The sequence below is a fragment of the Anser anser genome (assembly GCF_964211835.1).
Source record: "Anser anser genome assembly, chromosome: 25".
Classification (NCBI taxonomy): Eukaryota; Metazoa; Chordata; class Aves; order Anseriformes; family Anatidae; genus Anser; species Anser anser.
This window is the reverse complement of record NC_139746.1, coordinates 2,945,277-2,959,133: the sequence shown is the minus strand read 5'-3', so window position 1 is coordinate 2,959,133 and position 13,857 is coordinate 2,945,277. Positions and strand designations below refer to the sequence as shown.

Genomic DNA, 13,857 nt, shown 5'->3' with positions numbered 1-13,857 from the left:
ACCTTGAAACATTCTCTGTAACTGTGACTACTATTTTGGGTGGTTACCAACAGGATTTGTATTTTAATAATGTATTTGAATTTGAGTGCTTTGCCCTTCCCTGAGTCCCATCGACTTAGGGCTTTGTGCATCATCGTCTTCTCTTGTTTTAGTTCAGATACATTTTCCTAATTATCCAAGAAAAAAAAAAAAAACACAGATTAAAACCTGAATGGTATAAGGAGCTGGGGTAACTGATATTCAAGGGAAGGGGCTGACATGGCTGTGCTCTTCCTCGGACATTGTGCTTTTCCAGTAACTTTTATCCAGGAAGCCTAGTTTGCAGCTCAGACATTAATTAGCCCTCTCAGCTCCCCCATGAAGAGTGCCCCATCAGCAACAGGCTCCCATGGCCAGCTGCACAGAGGCACAGAGAGGAACGGTAACTTGCCCAGAGGAACAGAGTGTGACACAATTTCCTATTAGACACATTAGGGAGGGTTACAGCTCCTTTCTGACCATCCGAACACAGCAACAGCAGAAGTATGGTGATATTTTGCTTATCTACTGAAAGGTCTCCTGTGTATTCTAGGAAATAGCTGGCCCTGACCATTGCTGGTGATGATGGGAAGATGATTTGGTGTGCTTTGGGGAAAAGAGAATAGCAACAGTCTGTTTTCACGTGAGCTCAACCGTACTACTGCATATTGTGAACAAAGAGGGACGGGAGCAAGTTTAAGTGACTCCAAAACCAAGCTCAGTACTTTAGACTCATCATTTAGATTCTGAACGTGCTAGTGAGAGCAGGGGCTCATTTGTTGATGTTTGTTTGCAGGGGTTTATTTGTTTGAAAAGGCTAATCAGCTATCAGGATGCAGAGGCAATTGCTTAAATGTAAAGGGAAAGGAAGAAATTGTTCAAAGCTATTCAGATGAGGTAGCATGGTTTGTGTTTTGATGTCGGTGTGCAGCCAACTGACAAATGCTGAGCCACGGTCTGGTGTAAATCCAGATGAATTCCATTAGAATCGACAGACTTGCTTCCAATTTATTCTGATGTAACAGAGAGCATGATATTTCCATTTAGATTTACATTTGATTTGTTTTCTGTTTCCCATAATTCAGTCAGTTTCCATTGTGTACAAAAACAGCCTGCGCCAGATTTTGATCTCATTTGCATTGGATGAAAACAGTTGTTTCAAATGGAACCACACTGGATTTATAATTGCATAAATGAGAGCAGAATCTGATCTATTCTGAGTGAGAATTTCCCAGGGCGTCGCCATGTGAGAACACCCCTGCCGTGGTGAAGCGATCAGGTGCTTTGTCATCAATTTCCGTGGAGAATTTTCATCTAAATCCTGGACCGGAGCCCTGAGCTTGACAGCTGCTGCATCGCAGACCCGAGGTATAGATGCCCCTCTTTCCTTCAGAAGATGAGCTAACAAGCCAACACTGCCACCATCCCATCAGCTGGGGATGAATACCACGCTTTGGCTTAGAAGGTCAGAAACAGAAAGAGCTCAGTCTTGCCTGGCACAACTCTTCTTCAAAAGATATGTTGGCCCTGATATATTTCACTTGTCACACACATCATTTATAAGCCAGGTTCTCCATGTTGCCTTTTGCTTTCTTCCTTGAGGCCTTTCTGACTCCTCGTGTTCAGTGGCAGTTCGAAATGTTAGGAGCAATGTAATTATTCTCTGGCAGATAAGGCTGTTCTGGTGGCTACAGTGCTAGCAATAGGTTGGGTTATTACTAATAAGTAATAAGATGCTTATTCCCAGCAACGTGGGCAATCAAATGGATTTACTCCTCCCCATTGAAGCTGCTTATTTCCCTGCTAGCGGGAAAACATTTGGAGTCATTAATGGCAGTTGCAAAGGTTTTTCTGAGTAGACAGATGAGCTATGGTGCCATAGCTTCTCAGAGGACTTTGATCCCCACTCATCCGTCTGGCTTCACAAACTCTCATTCTTGTTCCTTGCTCTCTTCTAGAAGTCACTGTTTCAATGGGATGTGAACAATCATTACTCTCACTCCGAATCTTACAGGTACTTCACAAGCTTTGCTAAGCCTTAAAAAACTTGCCTCCTGACTACCAGCAATGACATATGAAACATGGATAGTCCACCTCGGTCCTCAAAAATGAGTTTTGCTATGAAAACATGCAGCTCAACTCTTCGTTGCCAAGGGCTTGGGGAAATGCAAAGCTGATGTGCAGTAAAAGCAGCTACACCAGCAGCATCAATAAGGCTTGGCATTTTAAACGTGCACTCTTCCATGTGCATTTGCAGGACTCCTGTGTGTTTAATTCCACAGAAACTTTAGGTTCCTCTTAATTTACAAGGCTTAGCACCAGACTTGGGAAAGATAACAATGGCAAGAACTACAGCAACACTGCTGATGACAACACACTTATTAAGACCATCAGTATTAGGAGCACATTATGTGGCAGATTGAAATTTCAGCATCTCTACGCTTCTCTCACCACGTCAGCTCAGCCCTGTGCAGAGAGACTGGAAATTACCCCATGGGTTTGGCCTGCAGTATATAAAACAGAGCCTTGGAAAAAAACAAGGCAATCATCAAATTTCCAGTGTAGGCGGCAATCTGTCTGTTAGGTTTGCACACATACGTATTATCGGGGCCCGCGAGTGCCTAAAGGCAGTCTTACCCAGAGCAGCTCGGCAGCTTGTGCCTATAAAACACAAAGGCACACCAGGTTCTCCTCTGTCTAATGCTTCACAGCGAGCAGTAACTGAGCGGGACCTATCACGCGGTAACAAAGGCTGACATAAATACTTATTTGTGATTTTGTTCCCCACAGTTTTTATTCCACCGTGCAATTTGCATTACAACTGGATCCTAATTGTCCATTTTAGCAAGCAAAGAGCAATCTGATACAGATTATAATACGCAAGGTAAAGCGGCAATGTCACAAAATAAGTGCTACCAGCCAAGGACAGCCTGCTTGTCTCCCAGGGTTTTGACACTGGCTGATTAAGCAACTGGGCAATACTGCGAGGGAATATGCTTAACCAAAGCAAAAATGCCCAAAATCGTTTCATCGGGGCTTCCTGATAGCCCTGAGTATGAGGCAACGAAGTCCTGAAAACATTTTTGAGGTGATTTGATGCAACTGTCCTTGGTGAAGGAACACCAGAGGCACCATAGCATGACAGCCTGGCCTGAAGGCCCTGCAAAGCCTTGAGAACAGAGCCCATGTGAAGCACCGCTGGTCCCGTGGTGTTGCTGGAAGCCCCTGCGAGGTACTGAGGCACATCTGGCATCAGCAGCCTGTCTGAGGTAGGATGGCAGAGCGACTGCGGGGACAGAGCCCCAGAAAACAGCGTGGCCCTGCAGAGAAAGCCACGTGGCTGAAAACCAGGAGCACCTGGAAGGAGAGGAGCAGTTTCCAGGAGGGGACACCACACAGCCAGCCTCCCTCAGCTAACGGGGCACAGCTGCCTGGTGCCAGCGGCCCCTTGAAGGAAATGCAATGCAGCTGCCATCTATGTGCAAGTGCCTCTGGGGCAAGGAACACCATTATGAAGCAGCCTCAAAGGAGACATGACACAGCCTGCTTGAGACCCTGAAAGCTCAGCTGGAACAGCCACCACATTGAATTCTCCTGTATATGAAAAAACTTCTGTATTCCCAGGGCCAGCAGTGCAGACTCATTGATTAGAAGGCAGGGCAGGAAATTAAATGAGGCAGGTGAATTAAAGCCAGACTTCACAGACTGCATCTGTTCCTCCGTTCCCTCTGGGTACAACACTGATGTAACTTTAAAAAGTAAATTTAGTGCTGAGGAAAGCTGCCAGACTGATGGCCCTGTAAGCTGAAGCACTTGATGCATCCACAACTCGGGTAGAGGAGAGGCACGGAAGAGCTGCTGAGACATGCCTCAGCCTGACCTGCCTTGCTGAAATACAGCAGCTGGGGGAGACGGCCCTGCCTGGGCTTGTCTTCTGCTCATGAGGCTCAGGAAAAAGCTGGTTGGGAAGGCCTGGCTGCAGCTGCGAGGTGGAGGTGAGTGCAGCAGCAAACAACAGTACTCGTGGTAATCCTGGCTGTGATGCCTCAACAATAGGAGGATCCCAAAGATAAACACTCCTGGCAAGAAGAAAGCCCATCCGTGGTGCAGCAGGCGAAGTTGCAAATGTCTCCATCTTACGATACGCCCAGGCTGATGTGCAAACAGGAGCTTGCACACCTTTCAGCTTTGGTCATCGGTCTTGTCCACACCTGTGTTTGCAGAGAACAAGGAAAACATCTATTTCAGAGCAGTTCTTAGTATCTTTCCTGGTATTTGGACATACAGCAGCAGCCCTGTACTCTGCAGTCTGAAGAGACTGGCTGTTTCTTATGCACCTAGATGAGCAAGAAGAGACAGGACGTCTCAAATGAGACCCATTTTTCCACCTAAGTGGCATTTAGATGATTTGAAGCCAGCCTCTGCCTGTTTGGAGACCCAACCTTCTTCTTGACCAGACTCAGGTAAACTGTAAATTATATTGTAAAAAGAGCTCACCTCTTCTGTGAGCAGCTGAATGGTGTGATCACAGCATTTAGCAAGCACTGAGGATGCCTCAAACTATGGAGTAAGGCAATGTGGGGAGGATGGGCGCTAAAAGGGGACCAAAGGGGGACCAAATGAGTTTAAAAAAAAAAGTTGTCCCACTGCCTTCTCAGCCCTCCCGTCCCTGGAGGGTGGCACAGTGCTATCTGCAAAGCATTCAAAATCTCTTGAAGGGAAAGAACAACAGTCAGATAAAAAGAACAGTCAGCTCTTGTTCCTCAGAGTATAGTCTCTTTTCTTTTATATCTTGCACTGGATTATGCCATAGAGGGAAAAGAACAGAAATAACTCAAATAGCTCCAGTTAGTTTTACCTCTTTTTGTGCTGTACCTGTGGCTGTTTGCAGGTGGTTTGCTTTTTTTTCTTCTTTTTCCCATGTGATAAGATCCATCATTTGAAGGACAGCAACCCAACCAGCTCTTCTTGCTCTGAAGAAAGGCAGCAACTTACACTTAGAATAAGAGATTGTCAGGCAGATCTGAAGTGTCAATCAAAGCCTATCTCTGAAAAAAACATTAGTCCAAGCAGTTCCCCACACTACCGCAGTTAATTTACTCTTTCCAGATATTCCCCTGAGCTGCAAAAAGGCTTCCGGAGCTGACCAGAGCTGCCAGCTACAGGCATGAGGTGTTAGAGCAGATACTGGACCTAATTCTACTCAGGTCAGTTTGCCTTCTACAGAGCATAAGACTGTGATTGTCAGGTCCAGAGAAGAAAATACTGGTCCCCCAGACTTTGTGAGACAAATTGTACATTTCATTGGAAGGGAGACACTGATTTAGGACTCTGTTGCTGAGTGTGTCCCATCTTCAGTGGCACGCCTCCACTTTAATATTATTATTAACATTTAAATTATTATTTATGACTGCACCTAGGCTGCACAAGGCACTTTCCAAGCTCTCAGGAAAGTACTGGCTCTGCTCCAAGAAGCTCATTATTTCAGGACAGACGGATGCACAGAGGCGCCGCATGGTCAAGTGGCAGAAACGCTGACCCAACAGCGCCAGCACACTTTCCAGCGTGCACCCAGCTTGGTGGTTGACCTTGGAAAAGTCACATTCCTTCTTCCCATGCTTAGTCCCATCCCAACCTTTGTCCATTTCTGTTGCTTGGGCTGAAAGATCTTCAGGTGTGACTAAGTTCACAGCTTTGTCTGTCCTAGAATCTCTAGTCCAGGGAAGTACCTGGGGAAATACTCTTTGTTCCTAGGGGGGAAAAAAACAACTCCTGGAAAATGAGAAACTCCATTTTATATGGCATTTCTTCAAATGTTTCTATTGGAAGAAAAGAATCAAACATTTTCTTGTTGCCAAAAAAAAATCCAGAAAGGCATGTGTTTCCGCTGAGCAACAGAGCACGCAGGTTTTATGGGGGTATTGGTAACACAGATAACAATCACTGAAATTTTCTAGGGGAAGTACTGTAGTGGTTAAAGAAACATCTATTTCATCCTGAATATAAGTTTGAACCTAAAAAGTGAGTTGTTCCATGAACAGGGGAACTGGTGAAACCCGTTCTCCTGACTTATATTTTACAACTGCTTTTTATTTCTTCCTTTCTTGATGCTCCCAATATCCCCAGGGCACCCTTATCCCCTTCAGACCTCCCCAGCAAAGCCCTTAGCTCTTCTGAGAGCTTCCTGCTTTGCCAGCAAGGAGCAGCAGGTGCAGTAGCTGGTTGGAAGTCAGGCAGGTACTGATTGACCAGCTGGTATGTCTCTCTTATATCATGCTGCTGGTTTTTGTTTGTTTGTTTGTTTACAAAAATTGCAGGAATCTAGGGTCTGTGAGACCTCTCTTCCATCGAACTGGATTGAATCAGGTCAGCTGGTTCAGAAGTTATTGGAGTGGGGCAACTGGCACACAGTGGGATGAGCAGCACAAGGAGGCTCATTGCTCTCTAAACCCTGGCTCAAAAATATGGCAGTTTTGGTGTAACAGTGGGGCCCTAACGTCAGGTAAGGTGGTCACTGTAAGAGCAGCGAGCCAGTCTCTGTCCTTTGGATATATAAAGGCTCCAGGACTGTCTCTAGTGCACTTACCACTTATTTGCTGTATAGAGCCTTCAACCTGGAAATCAGGGCCCCGCCTCATAGGAACTGTTCAGAAGCACAGTCAATCCCTAACCTGAGTCACTTAAAGCTGGATGGATAAAGAGTGGGAGAGAGGGAAGGAGAAATTATCTCGGAGTTGCACATAGGGGAAAAAAGAAAGGCCAAGACCAGCAACTTACTGAGGAATCCTGTGAGCAGGTTAGAGGGAGGCTCAGATGTCCAGTGTCCCCATCTAGGGCCCTAAGCAAAGCCCACCTCAGCTTCTTCTTGCTTCATCGCCTGGGCAGAATTCACCCTTTCCTGGGCATTTCGCTCTGATTCACTGCCCCCAGGAGCTGAGTCAGTCTTACCCACGCTTCTCCTTTGGCAGCTCAGACCACATGGTGAGCTGGTGAGGAAACGGTATTTGTAGTTTGTTTGGGTTAATTATTCGTGAGCACTGTGCTGAAAACACTTGGAGCTGCTTTCTGAACAGTCCTGGAGCTGGCGTGCAGGGAGGGACTTACCAAACGCCTGTGGCTGGGCTGCCTTTCCACGGCCAAGCTCTCTTCCATCTGCTTCCTTTCAGCCCTTGTCACGCTCCCCGTTTCTCATGGCTTTGGCTGTGCTCTTTGGCATTATCTGAATAAGAAAGAGGCAAGTACTTGGAGCATTGTAGACATGCAATCAAAAATGGCATTTGACCAAGGAGGCACTGACCCAGGCGTGGGGAGAATATAAACCTGATCCTCTGACTGTTTTGTTTTTCCAGTCACACTAAGCCACTTCCAGGTTTTCACACCTGCTTTTCCTTCTGCAGGAGATGCCCTCACCCTTGCTTCTGACAATCTGCAACTGCCTGGAAGTCTTTTTCCCATAAGCAAGGCTCTGCTTACTGAGTGCGTGATCCTGAGAATCCATTTTTCATCTCAGAACAGGGCAGCCTGTAGCTTTAGGAGCACTCTAAGGATGTTTACAGTGAGACAGCTTGAATTTCTCTAGGCATGCTCACCCCCATACGTTAGCACTAAACAGTGGTTTTCAGCCTTTCTGGGGTTATGGTTCCATAAACATTTTCTGACAGGGGTACAGACCCTGCATAGAATACTTAAACTTGGCAAAATTAGGATTACTTTCGTAGTTACTCTTCTGAAGACCCTTAAATATTATGCAGGACTACCCCCGGTGTCTTCAGAACAGAGGCTGAAGCTCTTGAAAGTTTCTAGGGGTACCTCTTCAGGGCCAGCATCTGCTTAGAGAGCTCATTATCATGGCTTGGACGGCAACCAAGATGCTGCTCATGGCCCGTAGGCAGCAGCTCTACCAGGCAGCCACCCCACCCAGCCGAGCCAGTAAGTGCAGGGCTGAGTCTCTTGACTCCTGTGAATTGCTCTTTCCAATTATGCAGACGAGAAACCGAGCTTGTGCTGCGAACGTTTAATCGGGAATTAGAGAAGTTCGAAGTTTATGTGGGGTGGGGTTTTTTTGTTGGGTCCTACCAAAGGACACTATGATTCTGCTTTGGCTGACAACAGCTGCTGGCTGGGTTTTCTGCAAATGCCAAAACAAGATTTGTATTCCAGCGCTCAGTTATTCACCTGAAATTTCAGGGAACTGTAATAGCCTAGGATTTGCTGAGAGCCCACCCTGTAGCACATATGCCCCATAAAACACCAGGACACAGGAGAGAGGATTTATCCCAACTGGGTAAAATCCTCATCTGGTATAAATCAGCACAGCTACAGAGAAGTCCAGGAAGCTGTGCCATATCACACCAGAAAAGAGCCTGGTTTAGAATATACTTTCAATTCATTAATTCTTTGCCTAGAGCCAAGATAGATGCCCCCTGCCACCATGGGATGCGTGTTAGTTCAGTTTCATCTACTGAAATCTCATGCAACTGCACAGGGAAAGAATTCTGACCCTATGGACTGTGTTCTCTGCTGATGCAACCCTCAGCTTTTGTTAAATGAGTTTCTTGGGCTGAACAATAGGTAACTGAGCTAAATAAAGGTGTTGTTTTCTGGCCTGCGCTATACTAGGGGTTACCAGAGGTGACTGCGCTGGTCCTTTCAGAATTTAAACATTGATTTCAAGGCGTTTACACCAGCAGAGAGCTTGGCCCATTAGTAATACACATAAATATTACTTTTAGCCACAGAGATGGAGAAGTCAGTCCCCCACCTGGCTGTTGCCTAAGTAACGCATCTCCAGGAGGATATTTTTTAAGCCAGTGTTATTTATCTAGTAGATGGAAGCAGGCCTGTTAAGGCGTACCAGGTCAACATATGTCTAAGCATGTGCCGAAGAACTTAATTGGTTCTCCCTGAGAAGAGAGACTCCCAGTGCTATTTAAAGGATCGTTATCCTACTGCGAGATGCCTTGGAGCCTGCTGCTAGGTCTAAGCTTAACAGGGCAAGTCCAGAGTAGCTGTACGGGAGTGGAAAGTCTCCCCTCCATGCTGAGGAGCAATTGCTGAGCAACCCCAGGAGCTGGGAGGTCAGTGCAAGGAGCAGGCATCAAAAGATCACACTGAAGCTCAGCGTAAGGGGCTTAATTCATGCTTGGCTGTAATGTTGGCTTTCTGTACAGGGTCAAACTGTGTAGGCCCCATTTTTTTTCTGATTTCTCTTTATAGAGATTTGGCAACACCTGTGGTCACTGGTGACTGCTTCCCAGGCGATTCCAGTGAGAGTGAGCAGGGGTGACAGGACGGTGGAGTAATAGAAGCCTGGAGGGAGCCACCGGTGAGTATCTATGGAAAACATTGATCCTTATGTCATCATCGGAGTCAAACATGGAAGCGGTTTCTTAGCATCAGCTAAACTGGACCTTATGGAAGTGGCTCAGTCACAGTTTTCATGCCAAGCTATAATTTACGAGTCCAAAAATCAGAGATCATAAACTGGATGGCAACAAGGGAATTAGCCGGGTTCCCCAAAGATGGATGATTTTGCTATTCTGCCAGGAGGTAGCTCCTTTAGTGGGTGGACCTTTGGAAAATCAGGCTGAGCAGCCTCTGAGTGATAAAGCAGGGTCCCAAGCATATTAAAGCGTGTGTAAGCACTGACGCTAGGGACGCTGAGGCTGCATTGCAGAAGAGGGGGAATCCTGGATATGCTTATCTTGACCTAAGGGTGGCTTATATACCACCTAGCACCTCTGTCTGCTCTTTGAGCTGTCAGAAGTTATTCCTAGATGAGTTGTTATGGTAACTGAGCTAATGCCCCGAGATAGATGTTTTCAGGTGGCTCCAGGCCAAAAAATCAACACCAAGAGATTCCAGATAATAGACTTCTACTAAATTCAGTGCTGGCATCTACTTTATTTAACCTATTCACCAATGACTTACTGAACTCCATTCTCCACGCAAGCCATATGTGATGACAATAGCTGCTTGACCTCAATGAACCTTGTCTTTCAAAAGACTGAGGGGATCCTGTGTGCTCTGGCTGGGTCTATGCCAGTAAAATAAATGTGCCTGGGACTTTCCTCTGCACTGAGAAGACAGCTGGCACAGAATGGCCGTTGTTTTCATAACAAATTCTTACCCTCCAAACCTGTGTGGTCACAACCAGACGGACCATAAAGAAGAGTCTTTGACCCATGCTAGCGCTTGAAATGCATCTGGACTGGACCAAGCTGCAGAGCAATACTCCAGCAGTGTAACAGAGAGCAGTCCTGGCACTGGTTAATTTATTAGTACAGACCTTGTCTGACTGACTGCAGTCACCTGTAAGAAAGGAGCCTGAAACCAGGCGTGAAGGCCCTGTCAATGTGCTTGTGCTCGTACCATGTCCAGAGCCAGCTGGAGCTGTGCGTCCTTAGGAACAGTCGGTGACAGGCACACAGAACGTCAAGGAGTCACTCTGGATCACCCATTTCTATCCTCCATTTGAAATAGCTCATGAGGTCACAGAGAGAAAAGCTCCCATGGGTTAAGCGGTGGATTTGCCCCTCCAAGATACCTCACTTCTAACATGGAAATTAGCAGCAGGGGGCAGCTGATGCCCTGTGGCCGCCATCCAGCCCTGCTGCTGAGTGCACCACGGAAGGCCTCTTCGGGCAGTGCTCCACAGCCTGCAGCCGGCGGAGAGCACTCGGGCAGCTCCGACAAACTTCAGGAAGAGCCGTGCCACTTTCAGAAACTCCCACATCACCACCAGACCAGCTGAGCAGCTACCTGGCTCTGGGGCCCTGCGCCTGCCGCCTCCGGAGCGAGCCAAACAGGTTCTGCCATGGCGTGGTCCGCAGTGCCAGCACTGATCACGCCTCGGGCATTTGGGACAGCCTGCTGCATGCCCTCGTGGATGCTGTTGCATCTCTGCTGGGTGGCTGCTTTTTTTCATGCCGAGTCTCCCTGGTGGTCTCCTTGCTTTGGACACCAGTAGCTCAAACACCACGAGGCCCGAGGCCTCTGAGCTGGGGGGATTCTACCTCGGCTTTCTCTTTGGCATTTCAAGTCTTGTTTTGCCCACTTGTGAGCTGTGTTATTGTAATATGCAGCTCTCTAGGGCAGAAGCTGTTTTTCCGCATGTTCTTTGCTAGGCTTCCACTGCAACAGGATTGCAATCTTAATCAGTGCAGCAGTAATGTGATTAACAAGCTTCTGCACAAGTGGGAATTGCAGCCTCAGTGGATGTGATTTTCCCAGTTCTGGCCTGCCTGGGTGTTTTCCCAGGATGAGAGGTCATGTTGACTGAACTCCAAAATGGCTTGCCCGAACTTTTGAACACTGAGGTCCAAATAAATTTTCAGCATTAGCTGGTATGCTGATCCCTTTCCTGCCAAGCTGCAGCCTTAAGTGATTTTTTATGGCTAAGATATAAACCCCAGAAAACACGAGCAAGAAGTGGAAATGCTGACTTGGCCGTTGCTAAATGCCAATTATCTACAAAGGCATTAAGGGTGGGGGGTTGAAAAATAGGGTCATTTTCATGTTTTCTCTGGTTCAAAGTAAACTGTCCCGTGAGCCCCTTATAGGAACACATAGCATACAGAGTGACCATTAATATTTATAGGCACGACACTGAGATGCAGACCTTGGCAATCAGAGCAACTCCACTTTTGGAATTAATATAGCTCTGCTTGGCTGGCCTCTCAGTGCAAAATACTAAGTAGGGACACCAAGTTTTTCAGGGAGAAGTTAAGAAGCAGATGATGACCTTCGATGGCGAGGGTCCATACTTCACTGAGTCTGTGAAATAATAAAGCCAGCTCTTAAAACCTTGGGGCTGCTGGCCAAACCCAACACCAGGTTCTTTGTTCCTCTCTGCTCTTGTGGCTCTTAGTCCCAACGCTGCATAGGCTACTCTTGTCTTATTCCCTAAGGTTTCCCACCATTGACCAGCTGATAAAGACCAGCATATCTCCACGGATGCTACTGGAGCAACGTAGAATAGATCATTGAATGGTTTGTGTTGGCAGGAACCTTTAAAGATCTAGTTCCAGCTCCCCTGCCATAGACCTGGACACCTCCCACTAGACCAGGTTGCCCAAAGCCCCATCCAGCTGGCCTTTAAACGCTTCCAGGAATGGGGCATCCACAATTTCTCTGGACAACCTGTTCCATCGCCTCAGCACTCTCGTGGTAAAGAATTTCTTTCTTTTCTCTAATCCAAATCTACCCTGTTTTAGTTTGAAACCATTACCCCTTGTCCCGTTGCTACAGGCCCTAGTAAAAAGTCTCTCCCCACCTTTCTTAATAAGCCCCCTTTATGTATTGAAAGATTGAAATGTGGTCTCCCTGGAGCCTTCTCTTTTCTAGGCTAGGTTAGCCAGCGTGGTTTTATAATACCTAAAGGTCTGGCCCAGTAATCTTAAGCCTCAAAATGGTGCTGTAATCTCAGTTGCGATGCAGCACCTGCCTTCTCCCACCCTGTATTTCCAAACTCCGACTTCAACTGATAGAGAGAGCCCTCTAAACCTGTCCTCTGTATGCTGAGGATCTGGCAAGGTGCTGAGTCACGGAGGCTGCACTGAGCCCAGGACTACGTACTGAGCAGGTGGTGACTGCTGCCAAGGCACACACACGAGCACGTCTCAGAAATACCGAATGGGGGGTCATGCTGCAATAACAGCCCCGTCACCCCCGCGAGCCTTTAGAGAAATGTATCCCCAGTACCTGGGCATTTACCACTCGTGCCACACAAAATAGTTTGGAATTGTCTGAGGTTGTCATAACCCACTAACCCTCCATGCCCAATAAATCAAGGAGAGATGTGACTTCAGGGAGAGACTGTCTACCCACCACAGTGCTCCCAGCCCTGGGAAAAGGGATCAGAGAATACACAAAGGTGCTTGTTTGGGAGCTGGGAAGGTTTTGATTAAATTCAAGACAAAAACATTATAAATCCTGCTCCCTTTTTCATATACTCACAGAAATTGAGCCTGAACGTTAAACAAGAGGCTTTAAATTCTCAGAAATGGCTAGCAGCTTCAAACATGTACCCAGAACTCAGCACACTGGGGTCAGGATCTCCTGGTGATTCTTGCATTGCTGCAGTTACAGCCCTGCTTTTGCAGCACATGGGAAGGCCCACAGCACATTTTTGAGCACCAATATGTGCGCTCCATCAACCGAGCCCCTCTGAATCCTTTCCTACCACAACAAATATAAATGCTCCTGCTGTTAAAAACAAGGTGAAAAGGAGGAGCTGTGTGAAGTTAATCAGAGAGTTGAAATGAGATGCTGGAGAAAGGGGCCATGGGTGACTTGAGGTTTGCAGTTAGCTGAGCGATGTGAAATCCCTTGTGTCTGGCTGAGCTCTGAAAGGAAATGCTTTATTAAATCTTCTTTGTGTGAGATTTCAAGCTGCCTCTGGACTGGAAAATAGGACCATTCCAGTATATGGCATCTAATCAGAACTGAAGTCTTTAGTGCAGGTTTTTCTGCAGAGCAAACTCTGATCAGCACAGATGCATAACTCAGATGGCTCAGGATTCAGAAAGCTGAATTAGACACCGTACACCTGTGCTCTGCCGTGCCTCTCTTCTACCCAGTAGCCCCGAAATGCTTCACAGAATGAATCGTGATGACAGCAACAAGCCAGGTATTAGCAAAGATGGTGCAACTGGGCATAAAATCACCCCACTGAGCCCAGGCTGGCCAGAGGGGCTGAGGTCCATTATGTCGAATTGCATTCCCACTGGAACGTAGGAGTTGCCCTTATTGAAAAGATTCACTGAATCTCCTTTATGCTGCCTGTCTTGGAAACCTCTCGCATCACTGCTTTGTGCCAAGATCTGGCCACATTTGGGG

The 13,857-nt window shown here is 46.9% G+C and overlaps 1 protein-coding gene across 7 annotated transcripts in view; it reads right to left on the bottom strand.

Moving 5' to 3' along the window:
- Window positions 1-1,014: 1,014 nt before the first annotated feature.
- The window catches only part of TINCR (TINCR ubiquitin domain containing), a gene marked incomplete at its 5' end in the record, with an annotated part of 13,616 nt that continues 773 nt past the window's right edge, over window positions 1,015-13,857 (bottom strand). The window contains 3 exons of one of the 7 annotated variants that reach the window (XR_014575361.1): window positions 1,015-4,229; window positions 4,877-4,991; window positions 7,123-7,239. Coding sequence is in view for 3 of the 7 variants with exons in the window: in XM_083811358.1 (XP_083667484.1) it covers window positions 7,234-7,237 (4 nt within the window). Of the gene's footprint in view, window positions 4,230-4,876; window positions 7,240-13,857 lie in introns of those variants that run through there. The other 6 variants (XR_014575362.1, XR_014575363.1, XR_014575364.1 and 3 more) reach the window with 6 other exon arrangements.